At 43.8% G+C, this 20,226-nt stretch overlaps 1 protein-coding gene across 1 annotated transcript in view; it reads right to left on the bottom strand.

Moving 5' to 3' along the window:
* LOC130121862 (testican-1-like) overlaps nt 1-20,226 on the bottom strand; it is a 245,385-nt gene that overhangs the window by 11,689 nt on the left and 213,470 nt on the right. Inside the window, exons 9-11 of the mRNA XM_056290805.1 lie at nt 4,370-4,482; nt 1,357-1,578; nt 1,028-1,090 (exon numbers count right to left, since the gene is read on the bottom strand). Coding sequence (XP_056146780.1) covers nt 1,028-1,090; nt 1,357-1,578; nt 4,370-4,482 — 398 coding nt within the window. The remainder of the gene's footprint in view (nt 1-1,027; nt 1,091-1,356; nt 1,579-4,369; nt 4,483-20,226) is intronic.

Here is a 20,226-nt window from a genome sequence, read left to right as displayed (position 1 = left end):
GGGAGCCTGGTCTGCTGTGCATGGTGCGCCCACGCACCACAGCCCTAACCGGAGCTGAGCCCAAAGAGGAAACACCTAGGGCGGTCTGACAGGACGCGGTAGCGGGGCAGGCTAAGCTAACTGCTAGCCCACGCAGACCGGCAGTTCCAACAGTCATCCTGGCTGGCACTTGCTCTATTGGACAGCGGAGTTTTTGGACTATGTTGCACTGGTGAACTGTGTTTTTAAATGTTTGTGTGTTTTTTTTTTTGCTTTGTTCTCTCTGTTTTTTATGTTTTTGGGAAGTTTTGGATATGTGTTTTTGTCTTTTGTGTTGCACTGCTGTGGGTTGGGGGAAACGAAATTTAATTTCTTTTGTGTACCCAAGTACATGAACTGAAATGACAATAAATTGTTTCCGATTCCTGATGTATACAAAGAGAAAGAACTGCAGGAATAACACATGAATAAAGTGGAGACATAATCAGTTCCCTCCCTCCGCTTGATATTTTCTCCTCTATGTGTGATTAAGGTTCTTGTGGATTTACAGATCGAGGCCTGCAATCAATTACCGCTGCGAAGGCCAAAGGAAAACAGCCATATATCCTGCTTAAAGGGAAGCAGTCACTTTCAGTAATAGACACACACACACACACACACACACACACACACACACACACACACACACACACACACACACACACACACACACACACACACACAAACACATATACACACACACACTTTTTCAATTTACCTTCATGTGACCCAGTCAAAGCACATTAGTCAAGCTGTGTTTTGTTGTGAGCTGGGAGACTAATACATTCAGTGAATCATGACAGTTTGGGCTACGGGACAGATGTGGGCAAAATGTCAAGGTAAACTTCTGTGTTTCACTCCTCTTGACCGGTTTAACACAGTGCACAAGGAATGTTAACCTGAAATATGAACGTCAGCCTAGTGGGGGTGTGTTTTAACATGCAAACTGTGCATTTCCTTGAAGGAGGATTAGCAATTAATTGACAGCTGCCACTCAAACCAAACCTACCTATAGGGATCCTCTGTTGACCTTGCATCTGAATTTTGCTTTTCTCATTTTGGCATGGCACGCCTGGAAACAAAGAGCACGGAGAACAGTTTTCTACTGATTTATTAAGAAAAAAACCCTGCTGTTTTTTTTTTGCTCCTCGGTATCTTGCAAACTTTTTGGTTCGTCCTCCAACAAATCTCTCCCTAACTCCCTATCTTTCTCCTTCCTCTCTCTCCATTCCTCCATCTTTCCCCAAACCCATTTATCTCACTACAACCCTCTTTTCACATGTCCTCGATCCCTCGCTTACTCCTGTTGCATGTCAGTTTGCATCAGCAAACTCTCACCCTCATGCTTCTGGAAGCAGTAGCACCACTCGTTGTTGGAGAGTTTGCCGTCCTTGAAGGAGTCACAGGAGTTGAAGAGAGGTTTCATGCACAGCTCATACTTGTCCAGGTAGATGGTGCTCAGTTCCGAGTGGTCCAGCAGGAGGTCAAAGTTCATGTCCAGCTTGTTGAACATCCATCCCAATGAGTCCTTACAGATGGGCAGGATGCTGGTGTCAAAGTCTGAAGATAGACAGACAGACAGACAGACAGACAGATAGATAGATAGATAGATAGATAGATAGATAGATAGATAGATAGATAGATAGATAGATAGATAGATAGATAGATAGATAGATAGATAGATAGATAGATAGATAGATAGATAGATAGATAGATAGATAGATAGATAGATAGATAGATAGATAGATAGATAGATAGATGGATGGATTAGGGACAAGTTCCTCTTTTGTTACAGCTAATGTTTGCAGCAACAAAGGAGCATTACAACACTCTGATACACCATCTTATAGCCATAGAAGCACAGAAGGCTGCCAAAGTTTCTGAGATAAAAGAAGGCCAATCTGCAGACAACCTTTAGTTTTTTTTTATCTAGTGTCAAAAGACACTTTTGAACAGCACTCTGCCATTATGAATTCAAAAGGTGTCTTTATTGTAAGGCGCCTCCACAGTTCAGTCAAGTGGGTCATTTTACGAGGTCTCCTAGGTTAGTTAAGTAAAGTCATTTTTCTCAGTCGTTGTCTCCCATAGTTTCAGTAAGTCCACCCCATTACCTTAAATCATTGTCTGCTGTCCTTCCTGTTTTAATTTGAAGTTCTCACCTGTCTCGTCTTGTCAGTTTCTGCCCAGCTCTTGCCCTTAGTCAACCCCGTGTATCCCACACCTGTTCCCCATTTCCTGATTTACCCCCTAGTGTATTTAGTCTGCTTTAGTCTGTGTAACCTGTGTAAAATGATCCAGCCTGTTTTCTCTGGTGTCTCCTTTCATAGTGTTTCAATCTCAGCTTTGTTTTCCCTGGCCTCACCTTTGGCTGCTTCTTGCCAGAGTTTATTTGCCTCACCTGACTGTCCTGTGTGCCGAACAAACCTCTTTGAAACGTAAAAGACTTATTTTTATCACTAAACTTGGTGTACTGTTGCCTCCCCATCTATGAGTCGTGCACTTGGGTTCTCACCTGTCACTCTCCCCCGAGAAACATAACACTTTATTAACATATCGGCCTGTCTACCTAAAGCGAGAGTCAAAAGTCATTTAGGATATACATGATTTGTTTTGCAAAATTTGACAGCTCCATTCAGCCTTTCCTATTATCAGTGTCAAAATTCAGACAGAAATAGCATTATGAGGGGCGTCCGGGTGGCGTGGCAGTCTATTCTGTTGCCTACCAACACGGGGATCGCCAGTCTGAATCCCCATGTTACCTCCGGCTTGGTCGGGCGTCCCTACAGACACAATTGCCCGTGTCTGTGGGTGGGAAGCCGGATGTGGGTATGTGTCCTGGTCGCTGCACTAGCGCCTCCTGTGGTTGGTCTGGGCGCCTGTTCGGGGGGAAGGGGGAACTAGGGGGGGAATAGCGTGATCCTCCCACGTGCTATGTCCCCCTGGTGAAACTCCTCACTGTCTGGTGAAAAGAAGCGGCTGGCGACTCCACATGTATCAGAGGAGGCATGTGGTAGTCTGCAGCCCTCCCTGGATCGGCAGAGGGGGTGGAGCAACGACTGGGACGACTCGGAAAAGTGGGGAAATTGGCTGGATACAATTAGGGAGAAAAAGGGGGAACTCCCCCCAAAAAAAGAAATAGCATGATGGAAATATAGCTAGAACAACTGGAGGGATGTGATAATGTGTGTTGAGAGTCAGCCAGATGAATATTCTAGAACTTGAGTATTACCAGACAATGTGCGGGTCTTTTACACTTCTTTGATGTGTTTGGTGGGGGTGTGTGAAGCTACATTTATGGTTAAACACCAGTGCCTTTGTTAGCATGTGTGATACACCGAAACTGACGTTCACATATGCATTTGCCTGCTTATTTGAATTTTAGCGCTCGCCGTCATAACATGTCATAACATGCACGTAATCACTTTTTGTTTTGTTCGGTACTGCACAGCTTTTCATCCTGGGTTGTGTCCATGTGTATGTTAGGTGTGCTCCTTTGTTCCTGCTTCATTGCTGTTAAGTCACATGTGTTGTCACACTGGCAGACAGACTTCGATGCTGAACCAGTTAGCACTGGTTACACGTCTGTGAAGCTGTGAACCTTTTGAGCCACCCAGAAACCTCTCTGTGCCACCGTGCAGAGATTTTTACGTGTACCTACACAAAAACATGTCTGGGCCTCGAGTGGACAAGAGTGTGGGAGTATGTGATGTTAGCTTAGTACTGAAACCTGCTGACCACCAAACAGAGGTGGGATAATGTCCTCCCCCTCTCCAGCTGCTGGATGAATTGAAAAGAGCAGCTACCCTCTCTGTCCAAGAGCAGAGGATACTTTCTTTTATTTTCCCCCCTCTTTTTTCTTCCCAATTGTATCCAGCCAATTACCCCACTCTTCCGAGCCGTCCCGGTTGCTGCTCCAACTCCTCTGCCGATCCGGGGGAGGCTACAGACTACCACATGCCTCCCCCGACACATGTGGAGTCACCAGCTGCTTCTTTTCACCTGAGAGAAAGGAGTTTCTCCAGGGGGACATAGCACGTGGGATGATCACGCTATTCCCCCCAGTTCCCCGAACAGGTGCCCTGACTGACCAGAGGAGGCGCTAGTGCAGTGACCAGGACACATACCCACATCTGGCTTCCTACCCACAGACACGGCCAATTGTGTCTGTAGGGACGCCCGACCAAGCCGGAGGCAACACGGGCATCCAAACCGGGATCACCGTGTTGGCAGGCAATGGAATAGATCACTACGCAACTCGGATGCCCCCCAGAGGATACCTTCTGAAGTGGTGATTCAACAAACAAAAAGAACAGAACACACACACACACTAACTCTGGAGAGCTTTACTCACGTCCTGTGGCAGAGTCTGAGCTGTCAGAGGATTTAAGGTCTCGGTTTGCGTCGAGGTGGAGAACGCCAAACCAGTCTTTCAATCTGGAGGCCAGGCTGTGGAGGTCTGTGTCACTGCAGACTACACACACACACACACACACACACACACACACACACACACACACACACACACACACACACACACACACACACAGTATAATATATATGAACTGAGGGATGGATATCAGTCTAATGTTGTCATCATAGAAAAGTTACTGCTTTAGTGCATTCCTCATATCTTCTTTCTTGTTCTGTCATCTCTCTCTTTCCATCCCACACTCATCTCTCTTGGTAGACATAGAGGAGTGATATCTTAAGACCCAACCGTTGCAAAGTCTATGCTGTTTGCATAGGAACCCATCTCGACATTATATATCAAACCTTAACTATCACAGCTTAACCAGAATCAGAATCAGATCTATTGCCAAGTCCAAGAACATTACAAGAAACTTGTCTTGGTATGTTGGTGCAAGAGGGAAAAATTAACGGTAAATAGTGAAGATAAAAGTAAAAAAAAATAATGAATAAAATATATATACTAGATAAAATAAACATGAAAGTATGGGGCAATCAACAGCTTAACCTTCTAGATGTACTGAACAAACACAACCTCCCTTGGAGACCACGCACCGCTGAAAACCCAAACACACAAAGCCAGTTGACAACAATCTGTTTGGAAACAGTCTATTTAATCTGGCACTCAGGGTCAACAATGATCGATTTTCTTATGTGCAAGACCACTTTAGAGCTATATGCTTTTTTTTTTTTTACTTGAGAAAAGAAATTCTGCAGGTTGTGTGCGGTCTGTGCGCGCGTGTGTGTGTGTGTGTGCGTGTGATCACGCAACGTTCCTTCACAGTTCTAGCTTATCTGTAGGCCATCAACTCAGTTTGGGGTTTCAGCACCTATTTGCAGCTCTTATGGCAAGCAATGTTTTTCTTTTATGCTTTGTCATACTCCATAAATATGCCAATTGCTGGTTTTTTTTCCTCATTACATTTAATTGGCTGGTCTCTCTAAAAGGACAGGTGATGAAATTATTCACACTCGTAGCATAATCCTGTAAACAGTGAGTTACTAGTTAGCTGTACGGCAGCTAAAAGTCAATGCAAGAACTGTGATGGTCCAAAGGCAATTTGTGATTCTTGACCCTTTTTGTATTTATCTGTGTATGACATTGTTCATAAATGATTTGGGTGTCCTCTTTGGTGTACGGATGATTGCTGTTAAATTGTAATTTTTCACTTTTGGTGTTTGAGGATTGGTGTTGCACGGTTTTAATGAGTTGATATTTGAAGGCTGCAGTAAATGTTTGCAGTGAAACTGAAATAATTTCAACCAGCCCTTGGAATAACATAATAATTTAATAATGTAAAAGTTTCTGCCATGCCAATATAACACCGCAGTGATCTCTAACACGTTTGCCACACTGATGTACAATACTGATACGTGGAACCGTCGCATGGGCTGTACAAAGTAAGTGACTGCACAAGGCCTCATGCCTGGCCTGCAATCCTGCAGTTTTTATTTTTCGTTTACAATATGTAATTTTTTTATGACTGTTCTTGACCCAACATGCTTCGAAAATGAAATTCCTGCATGTCAATTCCATTATGCATTGTCAAGGTTACATGAAAAAAAAAATCTGTCAAATTATCCAGATTTTTTCATTTTCAATACTGCGTCATTGCGTACTGCGTGCTGAATCTCGCTGCTCACTGCAAGGAAGAAAGAGAAGGGGAAACAATGTCGGCTGCATGATAGCATGACTGATTTCATTAACATGAGTAACATGAGTCGGGTGCTGAGAAAAGGAAAAAATTAAAAAGAAAGGAAGAATTTCATAAGTCACTACGAGCATTGCTGGAAAAATTTGTCAACACTTCTTGAGATGTAGTTGCTAGGCAGGTGTCTAAAGCTTGCGGGTGCATGTGACTATGACTGTAGGCTACGTGTACTCACCGGTCTGAAATATGATCTAAAATCTGAATGAAATATAGACTATAGACCTGAAATGTTGAATTTTAACATACTGCCATATTTCAACATGCCAAAATAAAGTGACAGCTGAGCTGACTTGATGTAAAGCAAATAGTTTTACAGTCGAAGTTTTCTCCTTTCAGACTATAATAGCAAAAAGTCATAGCTGAGAATATCTGCATTACAATGCTGCATTATTCTACTTGTTAAAAATGAACTGCACTGATATTAAGCATGCAGTAGAACTAGAATCGGTGCGTGCAGTAGAACTAGAATAGCTGCATGCAGTATAACTAAGATAGGTGCATGCAATAGAACTAGAACAGTTGCGTGCAGTAGAACTAGTAGAATACTCGGGTGCAGTAGAACTAGAATAGCTGCGTGCCGTAGAACTAGAATAGTTGTGTGCGGTTGAACGAGAATAGTTGCATGCAGTACAACTAGAATAGGTGCATGCAGTAGAACTAGAATACCTGCGTGCAGTATAATTAGAATAGTTGTGTGCAGTTGAACAAGAATAGCTGCATGCAGTAGAACTAGAACAGTTGCGTGCAGTAGAACTAGAACAGTTGCGTGCAGTAGAACTACAATAGCTGCATGCAGTAGAACTAGAATAGGTGCATGCAATAGAACTCGAACAGTTATGTGCAGTAGAACTATAATAGTTGCATGCAGTGAAACTAGAATAGCTGCATGCATGCAGTAGAACTAGAATAGCTATGTGCGTGACTGGGACCCATGTGTATGCATGTCAATGAGCAGGGCCTTGCACATCAAGTTCACACAGGGCCTCACCCCCCGCCCCCCCCCCCCCCAACTGAAGACAACACAATACTCTTTGCTAAGTTAATGATATACGTGTTGCTAAACAATATGGCCCAAAACCAACACTGACTATCACCTGTTCAGAATGCCTTCCAAGTGTTTTTCATTTTGCATCAAGAACAGAATTAGTCTCTCTGTCGTTGCTTGGCTTGTCTGTCAGTTATTCAAACCTTTGTTATCAGCAAGTTACTTGTGCTCTCTGCACCCATCACTCACTTTATGTTGGTCTGTATGGGACTAGCATGGTCATTCTTATTTTGCCTTTTGTTAGCATTTCAAGAACAAAACCTTGGAAAAATGAGAAACACATTCAACCTCATATTGTGACTTTGAATCAATAAGCACCGTGTTTGGCCTAACAAATAGAGGCTGTATTTGTATTCCTTAAACGGGCTGTTAAAATCCCAGCCTTTTTAAGAATTCCGACGATGTTCCACATGTTCCAACCCGATTCAAACTGCCAAAGATTCAGATCATCTTCTAAGCACAAACTGCAAGGAACATGTTCAGTTTACAACATGGTATTCAGAAAACGGATAAAATCTTGGGAAACTAACAACTAATAACACTATCTCTGCCATGTTGCATTAAACACACACACGCACGCATGCACACACGCATGCACACCGTCTTCCTCATACACATTCAGGTATTTAATATAGAGAACAGAGTAGATGTTTACCTTTGTGCAGACTTTGTCGAGATTAGAGGTTAACTGACTAGCTTTTTATTTATCTCCCCGCCCCCTCCTTTTGTCCCGAGCCGTCGCAACTCCACCCCCTCTGCCGATCCGGGAAGGGCTGCAGACTACCACATGCCTCTTCCGATACATGTGGAGTTGCCAGCCGCTTCTTTTCACCTGACAGTGAGACGTTTCGCCAGGGGGACCTAGTGCATGAGAGGATCATGCTATTCCCCCCAGTTCCCCCTCCCCATCGAACAGGCTCCCCGACCGACCACAGGAGGCGCCAGTGCAGCGACCAGGACACATACCCACATCTGACTTCTTACCCGCAGACACAGCCAATTATGTCTGTAGGGACGCCGACCAAGCCAGAGGTAACATGGGAATTCGAACTGGCGAGCCCCGTGTTGGAAGGCAACGGATAGACTGCTATGCTACCCAGATGTCCTGTCTAGCTTTTTAGATAAGGAAATCTGCAGCCTGACACCAAAGCATGTATGCACGCGCACACACACACACACACACACACACACACACACACACACACACACACACACACACACGTGCATCCTTTTGCCAACTTTTTCTTGGTGGGTAATTTGACACACAGCCTGTCATCTTCTCAGCTGTGAGAGGTTTTTGTTTTGAAAAATTTACTGTTCCCCCAATTTACGGTACCCAGCATATACACGTGTCAACGAGTACAAATGCAAATATAAACGTATTCAAGTATGCTAAAAGGGTTCTTTCAACACTTTCTCCCGTTCCCTTCAACATTACCCGAGCACCACTGTCATTTCAGTCGAACTCTCTCTCTCTCTCTACTCCTTCGCTTCTGAAGAGTCTCCTCTCATTACTGTCTACTGCCTGTTCATTCTGCATCCATCTCTCTCCTCTATCTCCTCCATCTTTGCCAATCTTCTGCTGCCGAAAAGAAACCACTTTTTGCACGTCTACCTAAATCAGTTTCACTTGACATGGAAGAGATGAAGTACATTTCTTGTTCACTTTGATATTTGCCGCTTACTCTTATTGCATTCTCTGACCTAAATCGATCTTGTGCTACTTCACCCATCTCTCTCTCTCTCTCCACACACACACACACACACACACACACACACACACACACACACACACACACACACACACCCCTGCAGACTCAAAAGATTTAAGAGTGTGTCTCTTGTCCAATTTGATAATAACTCTATTTCTCCCCTTCTCTCACTCCAATCTTTGGGATTTTTTTTCTCCCCGCCCATTTTTTCTTCCTCAACTCTCCTAAGTGTGTCTCAAAATGAGTCAAAAAGGACCCCTCTTATCTCTCTTACTCTCGTTTTGACCCACATTGTTTTGGACCGGCACGGACTCGGCTGCCCCTGCCAGAGGACCTTTCGTTGGCCGATGAATCAGTGTTGTGGTTGAAAACATTCATGCATTTTTATTTCACCGGGAGACAAATTCAGACAAAGGGGCATGGCAGACGGGAAAAAAAACACCCGTTTGAATTGTCTCATTGTTGATATTTGTTCCAACATTACGGCTGAATCACACAGGTTGGAGGTTCAAGACGTGCGATACAAAATCGAAGCCATTTTTAAAGCAGTGAAAATGTTTCAGGAGTTAGGTGGTGCTGGATTCAGTGGTGGAAACACAAGTGATGTTTCTTCTGTCTGATGGAAGCGGGGCAAAGTGGTGCCTTGTCACAAGTTATACTAATAACATAATGCAATTCAAAGAAGGTTGAATCAGTTCATCTGGACACAACGTCTATAGACAGACACGTTTCATCATTCAACTAAGTGACCTCTTCAGCCTAAACTGACTGCAGGTATCCCCACCCTTATAAATAATACATTACAATACAGTTGCCTAACAACTGAAACCAATGTGCAAATATGGGTGTGACCTTTGACTAGTTTCAATGGCCATGTGTACTATTCACAGGAGATTGGGGAATGGAGGGTATGCGGGTGACGTCACAGATGCGGAACTCATAGCAGTAACACGGCACTGAGTGGCAAAAAGACTGAGTGGCAGCATTAACATCCAGCTTGAATACAGCGAAAACGCATCTAAAACAAGAAATCAGAGTTATCTTTTTACAGACTACCGAAAGATAAGGTAAAGAGAAACAAATGGATTGCATTTGTGGCCAAATGTTAATGTCCATGGACCACTGGTGATTTGGTAAGCTGTACGGGTCACTGTCAAGTCCAATTTCCTTTAATTTAAGCAGATAATCTTGCATTATAATCCCGGTTTCACTGTTCCCCCTACTAGAAGCAGCCATGTTGCGGCATGTTTTGCCACTCACTGCGACTGAGGGGGCATGATCCAGTGGGAAAGTGACGTCAATGCATACCTTCTATAGTTGCAATCACAACATTGTAAGATAGTGAGAGATGTACTCTTAGGCCCCCCCTCGGTTCAGGGATGGTTGTTCCCTGTTCACATAGATGACGTCTTTGACGCCCCGTTCAAACCAGCCTTCCTCCCTATCCAGGATGTGCACATCCTCATCCCTGAAAGAGTGGCCAATGGCCTGTAGATGGATGTACACTGTGGCATCCTTGCCTGACGTGTTAGCCATACTTTCGGCCAGCATCTGTTTAGTTTCTCCAACGTACAAGTCACTGCAATCCTCCTGGCACTTACCAAGCCGTATGAGGTGGGACTGTCGGAAAAGCTGCGATGCGTATTTTCAAAACACCGCGTCTCAATTGCTTTCAAAGCCCAAAATACACTGCGCCAGAAGTTGGTCCACCCCAAGGATCGGGTCCACTGGCACAAACAGAGCAATATAGTGTACGTTGTTAAGTGCCAGGAAGATTGCAGTGACTTGTACATTGGGAAAAATAAACAGATGCTGGCCAAATGAATGGCACAACACAGGAGAGCTAACACGTCAGGTAAGGACTCCGCAGTCTACACTCATCTACAGGCCAGTGGCCATTCTTTCAGGGATGAGGATGTGCACATCCTTGATAGGGAGGAAGGCTGGTTTGAACGAGGAGTCAAAGAGGCCATCTATGTGAACAGGGAACAATCATCCCTGAACTGGGGGGGGGGGGGGGGCTAAGAGTACATCCGTTGCCATCTTACAATGCTGTGATTGCAACTATCTATTCCCCAATCCTCTGTGAATAGTACACATGGCCTTGGAAACTCTAGTTAAAGGTCACACTCATATTTGCATATGAAACTGATAATTGGTTTTGGTCGTTAGGCACTGTATTGTACTGTATTGTTTATAAGGGGTGGGGATACCTGCAGTCAGCTTGGACTGAAGATATCTCAGTTGAGTGATGAAACGTATCTGTCAATAAACATATCCAGATGAACTGATTCAACCTTCTTTGATTTTCTTCTCTTCACTGGATTATTGAGTCTGCATCAAGACAAACATCATGCAATGTTAAGAAATCAGACAATAGCTTGTGAATGGGTCTCAGAAACCTTGCTAAACTCAATAGCCAAAAGAAAACATTGAAAAATCTATCTGGAGCATCCGGGTAGTGTAGCGGTCTATTCCGTTGCCTACAAACATGTGATCCTCCCACGCACTATGTCCCCCTGGTGAAACTCCTCACTGTCAGGTGAAAAGAAGTGGCTGGCGACTCCACATGTATTGTTGGAGATATGTGGTAGTCTGCAGCCCTCTCTGGATCAGCAGAGGGGGTGGAGCAGAGACTGGGGTGGCTCGGAAGAGTGGGGTAATTGAACGGATACAATTAGGGAGAAAAAGGAGGAAAGTTCCGACAAAAAAAAAAAATCTATCTGGTGATGCGGGTTATATGTAGGTCTAATGCTGAGACAACAGCGCTAAAGATGGGATGTCACTTGGCTCATTTGTTGCAAACAAATAAGCAAAGACAAATCATTTTTCCAAAACGAAAGGTAAAGGTGTTATACTTTCCTGCACCAAACTGTGTAGGAGCCCTACTGGGCTATTCTTTCCAGATGTAGAGCACATTTTGTTATTTATTTTGATCTAAATTTAGAGGACCCCTGAACAGTTTTGCAGCATTTTTCAGAAAACACAATGCAGACGCGTAACAGATCGATACATTTGCTCACTTTAAACGTTAAAATATCTTACGACTTGAACAGCGAGGCAAAAGATGCCCATTAAAGTTGGTATGTGGAACAAAGTGTGGAATCTAATTCTCACCTTGTTACCATGGATACCTGTAAAGACGCCTATCTCTCTCCTCCTCCTCCCCCCTCCTTCAGAAAAAAAAAAATCACAGGCCGAAGGAAGAAGAGAGGAAAACAAGCCAACAGAAAACAGACACAGCTTGGGTTGCCAGGTTGGCAAAACACAGGGGCCTGGAAAATAGACATAAGCTATTACTGCAGGATCCATCTGGTAGTAGAGTAAACTATCTGTTGTACAACAAACACACTGGCTACGGCTTACATACATCACCTTTTAACATTTAACATTGAGTACTGTAACCTGTCATTGGGTAGTATGATAAGGAATGGTGTCAATTCACCCGACTTGCTGGGAAAATGACACAAGAAGAATAAGAAATATACACAAGGGGCATCCGGGTGGGGTAGTGGTCTATTCCGTTACCTCCCAACATGGAGATCGCTGGTTTCGAATCCCTGTGTTACCTCCGGCTTGGTTGGGCATCCCTACAGACACAATTCGACAGGATGTGGGTATGTGTCTTGGTCGCTGCACTAGCGCCTTCTCTGGTCAGCCCGGGCACCTGTTCTGGGGGGAGGTGGAACTGGGGGGGAATAGCGTGATCCTCCCACACGTTATGTCCCCCTGGCGAAACTCCTCACTGTCAAGTGAAAAGAAGTGGCTGGCGACTCCACATGTATCGGAGGAGGCATGTGGTAGTCTGTAGCCCTCCCCGGATCGGCAGAGGGGGTGGAGCAGCAACCGGGATGGCTTGGAACAGTGGGGTAATTGGACGGGTACAATTGGGGAGAAAAAGGGGGGGGGGTATACACAAGTATATCTCTTTAAATATGACCCGCTGATGTGGCGTTAAGCAAGGCAGTCAACACGATTGCAAAGCTGCCAAGACCCAGACACACGTTAAAGGGAGAGATTGCCACATGCATTTCTTTAAGTTCCCATTTAAAAGCAGTCACTGACTCGTTTGAAAGTAAGACTTTCTGCGTCCAGTAAGAAGTGGTAGGATGCCATCAGACAGAGAATCCTGTGTTTTTTCGCACAGGAGAAACTATCAATCAGCTGCAGGCCAGATAACAACCGCTGGATCATGGCTGGGAATTACAACCCTTCTTCTGTACTTCCTTTCTTCCTTCATTCCTCTCTCCTCCTCAGTCTTTCCCACGATCCTTCAATCTTTCATGTCTGTCACCTGCTCTCAAGAGGGCACAGTCACACACTGTACCCATCTCCTTGTTACACACACACACACACACACACACACACACACACACACACACACACACACACACACACACTCACTCACTCACTCTTCAGCTACGCCTTTGAAGACTCAGAGGACATCATTCCATTCAAGCACGTGCGCTCACTTAATTTCTGATTTGCTTTCTCTGCCATTTCTCTATCATTCTGTATTTCCAGCCTGTGCTGGAAACACAAAGTTTGTGTAATGTGTATGGATGATGAATTGACAGGTGAGGAAGCCATGTCGGACTGGCGAACAGCCTGACTAAGAGAGCTAGATTACCAGGCAGCTTAATGGTCTTACTAAGTTTCAAATTATGGGTCATACTTAATTTTAGGTAAAAGATTCTTGATATTGTTCATTTACACAACAAATTTGGGCATCCGCGTAGCGTAACGGTCTATTCTGTTGCCTAACAACTTGGGGATGGCCAGTTCGAATCCCCGTGTTACCTCCGGCTTGGTCGGGCGTCCCTACAGACACAATTGGCGGTGTCTGCAGGTGGGAAGCCGGATGTGGGTATGTTTCCTGGTCACTGCACTAATGCCTCCCCTGGTCGGTCGGGGCACCTGTTCAAGAAGGAGGGGGAACTGGGGGGAATAGCGTGATCCTCCTACACGGTACGTCCTCCTGGTGAAACTCCTCACTCTCAGGTGAAAAGAAGCGGCTGGCAACTCCACATGTATCGGAGGAGGCATGTGGTAGTCTGCAGCCCTCCCCCGGATCAGCAGAGGGGGTGGAGCAGAGATCGGGATGGCTCGGAAGAGTGGGGTAATTGGCTGGATACAATTGGGGCGAAAAAGGGGGGGGAAATCCCCCCCCCCAAAAAAAGACAACAAATTTGTGTATCACGATATATCACTATCCCAATTTTATCCCAATACAATACCATTGAAAGACAACAAGTGATGATCTTGAATTACCGTCCATCCCTACAATATAGGTACAAAGGTAAATGTGCACAATCAACCGGCAGGTGTCTTTCTCTTCTGGTATAGTTAATATTCAGACTCCTCAGAAGTGTTTTAAAGATCTAATTAGGCAGCAATATAGACATAGACGCAGATATAGACACAGACACAGACACACAGACACACACACACACACACACATAAAAACACACGGAGGCTCAATTGCATTCAGCAACACCTAACCTAGCAGGTAGAATCAGACCACCCCACCCGCCCAAAGGACAAAAAAAAATTTAATTACTACCTATCTGACTTCAAGATTTGTCCTATTTCATTTGTCTGTTTGTTGTGTTTACATTTTTCTTCCCTTCCATCTTAATTCTAAGTTAGTGTGTGTGTGTGTGTGTGTGTGTGTGTGTGTGTGTGTGTGTGTGTGTGTGTGTGTGTGTGTATGATGACAGGCATGCCTCTGCAACCCTCCTCTGTAATTAAGGCTTAATTGCATAGGATCAAGTACAATCCATGAGGAAACAGCTGAGAAGAGAAAGGAGAAAAGGGATGAGAGGAGAGGAGAGTTGAGCTCTGGCAAGCGAGCACAATGGAGACAGTGTAGGGCGATAATAGTGACAGAGTTAAGGGCTCTTATTCACACTGAGGAAGCCGCGGTATAAATATGCTATAATACTGCACTTTGGATAAAATCATCCTTAACGGGATGTGGGATATGTGAGCAAATGGGATATGTTAAGAGAGGATCATGGGAGGCGGAGAATAGAACAGGGAGGTGGGGGGAGGAAAGTAAACAAGAGTGGAGGAGCAAGAAAACATAATCCATCCTTCACTGTGCTCTTTGTGAGGTTGTCAGACGCTGCTTCAAGGACAAATTTAATTTAGTCAGGGGATTTAGCCCATTCACTCACCGATGATTGGCTTGGCATTGTGAGTGTCTAGTGCCCTGGCTGTGAGGAAAAACGGTCGTAGGGTTAAAGAATCCCATTCACCGTAACTTACACTGGCTTAGTACATCATATGACACACACACACATGCATGCACACACACAAACACCAACGCACACACACGTGCACAGACACACACACCCACACGTGCAGACACACACGTGCACAGACACACACACATGTGCACAGACACACTTCATGAATTCTTGTTCCAAGAGAATTTTTCGACTTAATGAGTTCATATCAGACCAATGGACAATAAAAGGGATTTAGCCACGCATTTGACTGAAGTAATTACATTCTCTGCTATAGGCAGCTGCGCCCGGGAAATACTCCATCACTGAAAACAGACAACAAACACGATCCATCCAATAAGCAGAGAAAATGGTGTTAGCTTAATACAAATTGAACAAAAGTCGTTCATCTGAATTCATGTATGCATTTATAAACTGGAAAAGCGAAAACTAATTGAATTTCTGTAATCAGCACAAGGTTTTTTCATTAGTGTTCATCATTATGGTTGAAGATTCGGGGGAAACAGGTGAAAATTAAGGTGACACAAATACATTATCCATCATGCTCAGAGGTTTTCTATCTTGTTTCACGGTTTGGAATTTTTTTTTTTTTTTTAAAAGTAGACTAGATATTAGCCATGAGTTCCACTGTTTACAGGATCGACATTAAAACAACCGCCATTTCCATTTCTGCCACTCATTCTTTTGAACACCTTGCCTTCAAATTCTCTGGTTCAACTCCCTTGGTCACTGCCATTATCTACCCCCCCCCCCGCAAGCCAAAACCCTCCTTTCTTTCTGACTTCTCTGATTTTCTGACCCAGCTATGTGCCATCTCACCTTCCGTTCTCCTCTTGGGTGACTCCCCCTCTTTTCTCCCCAATTGTATCTGGACAATTACCTCCCTCTCCGAGCCGTCCCAGTCGCTGTTCCACCCTCTCTGCTGATCCGGGGAGGGCTGCAGACTCCTTCAATACACGTGGAGCCACTTCTCCTTCGATACACAGGGAGTCACCAGCCACTTCTTTTCACCTGACAGTGAGGAGTTTCGCCAGGGAGACATAGCACGTGGGAGGATCACGCTATTCCCCCCAGTTCCCCCTCCCCCCTGAACAGGCGCCCCCGACCGACCACAGGAGGTGCTAGTGCAGCGACCAGGACACATACCCACATCCAGCTTCCCACCCGCAGACACGGCCAATTGTGTCTGTAGGGACGCCCGACCAAACCAGAGGTAACACAGGGATTCAAACCGGCGATCCCTGTGCTGGCAGATAACGGAATAGACCGCTATGCTACCCGGACACCCCCCTCTTGGGTGATTTTGATATTCACATTTACGACACTGACTGTAAATCTGCCATAGAATTCCTGGAACCGTTACAATGCTTCAACTTCACACAATGTATCAACTTCCCCACTCATAGCTGTGGCCACATCTTGGCAATCACCATGGACATTGACATCCCTTTCCCCATCCCAAAAGTCAAATACATAATATCCTTCAGAAATTTCTAATCTACCCCCACCCCCCAGCTCTTTCTGCCTCCCTTACAAGAAAAATGTCTACCTCCCCTCATCTGCTGTCTTATAATCCCTCCAATCTTGTCAATAATGACACACTCTCCTCCTGTCTTGATCCGCTGACCCCCATTAAAATCAAAATTGTCTCATTCACACACTCATCTGTCTGGAAAACTCCTGAACAACATGAAATGAAATCCCTTAAGTGCCAGCTCGCAAGGCCTTGCAAGAAAACTGGTTTAACAGCGCATCTCCAAGCCTACACAGACTAGCTTCAACAATATAAAGCTGTTCTCATCACAGCCCAGTCCACCTACTACTCAAACCTCATATACTCTGGCTCCACCAACCCAAAGGCTCTCTTTTCCACAATAAACAAACTTCTCAAACCCAGTGACAATACCCCCAGGCTTGCCTACTTGACCTCTTACCAGCAAAACTTTTTAAAGACCTCTGGCATTTTCTGGGTCCTACAGTGCTAGACATTGTTAATTCATCACTTACTACTGGCATTGTTCCCAGCAGTTTTAAGACAGCTGTGGTTAAACCTCTACTTTAAAAAAAAACGCACCTCAATCCAGGGTCTCTTAATAATTATCGACCAGTCTCTAATCGTCCATTCTTTTCTAAAGTACTAGAGAGAGTTGTGTATAAACAACTTTCGACTCATATAGAAGAAAACCATCTATATGAACCCTTTCAATTAGCTTTCAGGCCCTGTCACTCCACTGAAACTGCTCTGACCAGACTGGTGAACGATCTTTAATAGCTATGGACTCTAATTCCACTTCTGTCCTTCTACTACTGGACCTCAGTGTAGCCTTTCATACCACTGATCATTGTATATTATTAGACAGATTAAATTGTAATTTGGGTGTCTCTGACTTAGCTCTCTCTTGGCTTAAGTTCTACTTATCTGGAAGAACACATTGTGTCTGCTATAGTAATATTGCATCAAAATTATCGACGTTAAATATGGTGTACCTCAGGGCTCAGTTCTCGGCCCTCTACTTTTCTCTCTTTATATTTCTCCACTTGGTCAAATTATATGCAGTTATGGAATACATTTCCATTGCTATGCTGATGATACTCAGCTGTATGTGCCTATAAGGGCTGATGGTCATACTCAAATGACTAATTCAGAGGCCTGCTTGGCTACTGTGAAAAATTGGATGTCACTTAACTTTCTGCTTTTAAATTCGGACAAAATAGAGATGCTGGTCATTAGCTCTGCTAGACACAGACACCAATTTGATCAAGTAATGATAACAATCGACAACTTTGTGGTTTCACAAAGTGTGGCAGCCAAAAATCTTTGTGTTACTTTTGATCCCAGCCTTTCCTTTGATAAGCCCTTTTTCACTTATGTAACATAAACAAAATTCGTTTTTTTCTGTCCATAGCTGATGCAGAGATTCTAATACATGCATTTGTTTCATCCAGACTTGATTACTGTAATGTTCTGTTTTCAGGTCTGCCACATTTTAGTACTAAATGTCTTCAGATGGTTCAGAATGCTGCTACTAGAATCCTAACAAAATCTAGGAAGTTTGACCATATTACACCAATTCTTGCCTCCCTTCACTGGCTTCCTATCCATGTTAGATCAGAATACAAGGTGCTTCTGCTGACTTTAGCAGGGCCTTTTCCTATCGGGCCCCATTCTTGTAGAATAACCTGCCTGCTGCCATCAGAAAATCAGAGTCTGTCAAGTCCTTTAAATCCAAACTTAAAACTCATCTTTTTGCCTTAGCTTACAATTAGCTGCCTTTAAGTTTAGTGCTTCACAACATGTGCTGCATGGTGGGTCAGTTTCTGTCTCAATGAATTTACCAACCACTGTTCTGCCGACAAGGTTATAGCATATAGACTGACCAATTGATGACTTAATTGATTATGACTAATGACTATTGCAAACTGTTCTCTTGTCTCACATGTCTTTTCTCTCTCTCTGAATGATGTCTTCTCCTTTCTCTTTTTCTGTGTGTGAGTGGTGTCATGTGAGTCTCCCCTGCGTGCAGATGCAGTTGGTCCTCCTCCCACGTCTCCGTGGTGATGGTGGTTGCCTCCTGGATGTTGCTTGGCATTCCTCCCGTCACATTTTCTTTTTATATAGCTTATAAATCCATATAATTTTTGTTATCCAGGGTTCGTTTTTTTTTTTAATATGGTGATGCTGGTCACGTGACCTGGGTCCTGGGCTGATCTGTTCTGGATACTGTTTGGCATCCTGCACATCATATTCTTCATAAATTTTATAATTTCACTATAATTCTGTTATCCTCTTTCAATGTTGTATTGTTATTGTCAGTCTTAGGAGAGAGATCCCTCCTCTGTTGCTCTCCCTGAGGTTTCTTCCTATTTTTTTCTCCCTCTTTAAGGCTTTTTTTAGGGAGTTGTTCCTTATCCAATGAGAGGATGTTGTATTGCTATGAAGCCCACTGAGGCAAATTTGTAATTTGTTATATTGGGCTATACAAATAAAATTGACTTGATTTGACTTTTTAGGCTTTTGATGTGTTGCTTTTACATTTATTTTATCATATATAAAGTGTCTTTGAGTATTTTGAAAAGCACTGTACAAACAAAATGTATTATTATTATTACTATGAGATCACATTAAAATACATAAATAGCTTCTCTGTTCACCAACAGATATCATGTAAGGAGAGAAGGATTTTCTGGCTACAACAGGTACAAACTTTCATAATCATTATTACACAGTAAAAAAGACTCATAGTAACAACGATTATGTCACAGTAAGCAACTGCCCAATGTACATTTCAGCTATGGTAAATAAAAATTTGAGGAGCTTTACATTGGGGTCATTGCTGTACAATCGTCATACAGCACACTGCACTTTACTGTTGAGCTGCTGCCAGTCATGTGTGCCCAAAGACACAAGGGTGACCCATAGGTCAAACGCAAAGTAGAGATTTCTACTCTTTCTTACTAATCCAGCATGCACATCTACCCACATATGGTTCGTTTGAAGTAGACCGGTCAAGAAACGTAAAAAAAAGAAAAAAGAGAGAGAAATAACCAGAGGCTAAAAAAGGGTGAATGAACTTGTAACTTGAGTTATCTGGAGTCTAATGGATAAGAAGAGTGGTTAAAGAGTATATCTGAGTGAGAGATACAGATTAGGGCCAAAGAGAAGGCAGAGGATGTGATGATATCTCACTGAAAAGTACATAATGACATACAGAATTGTACTCTCGTGCATTTAATTTGAAAAAGACGGTTATCAGCAAATTCGAGGCTGATATCTAAAGGCATCCACTCTACCTTGTCAAATAGAGGGAAAAGAGCCAGTGCCTTTCTGCACCTCATACTATTACTACAATGAGGAGGAGCCGATGCCGAGCAGCAAGCAATATCTAAAAGAGACAGAGAGACAGAATGAAGATAGAGGAGGTAAATGCTGAGAGAATTAGAGAAAAGGCACCTTGTATATACACTGTGTTATTAAACTGTCTGACATTTACATTAGAGAAAGGTGTGGATGAAATGAGAAG

This window comes from Lampris incognitus, chromosome 1 (genome assembly GCF_029633865.1).
Source record: "Lampris incognitus isolate fLamInc1 chromosome 1, fLamInc1.hap2, whole genome shotgun sequence".
Taxonomy (NCBI): Eukaryota; Metazoa; Chordata; class Actinopteri; order Lampriformes; family Lampridae; genus Lampris; species Lampris incognitus.
This window is presented reverse-complemented; position numbering and strand designations above follow the sequence as displayed.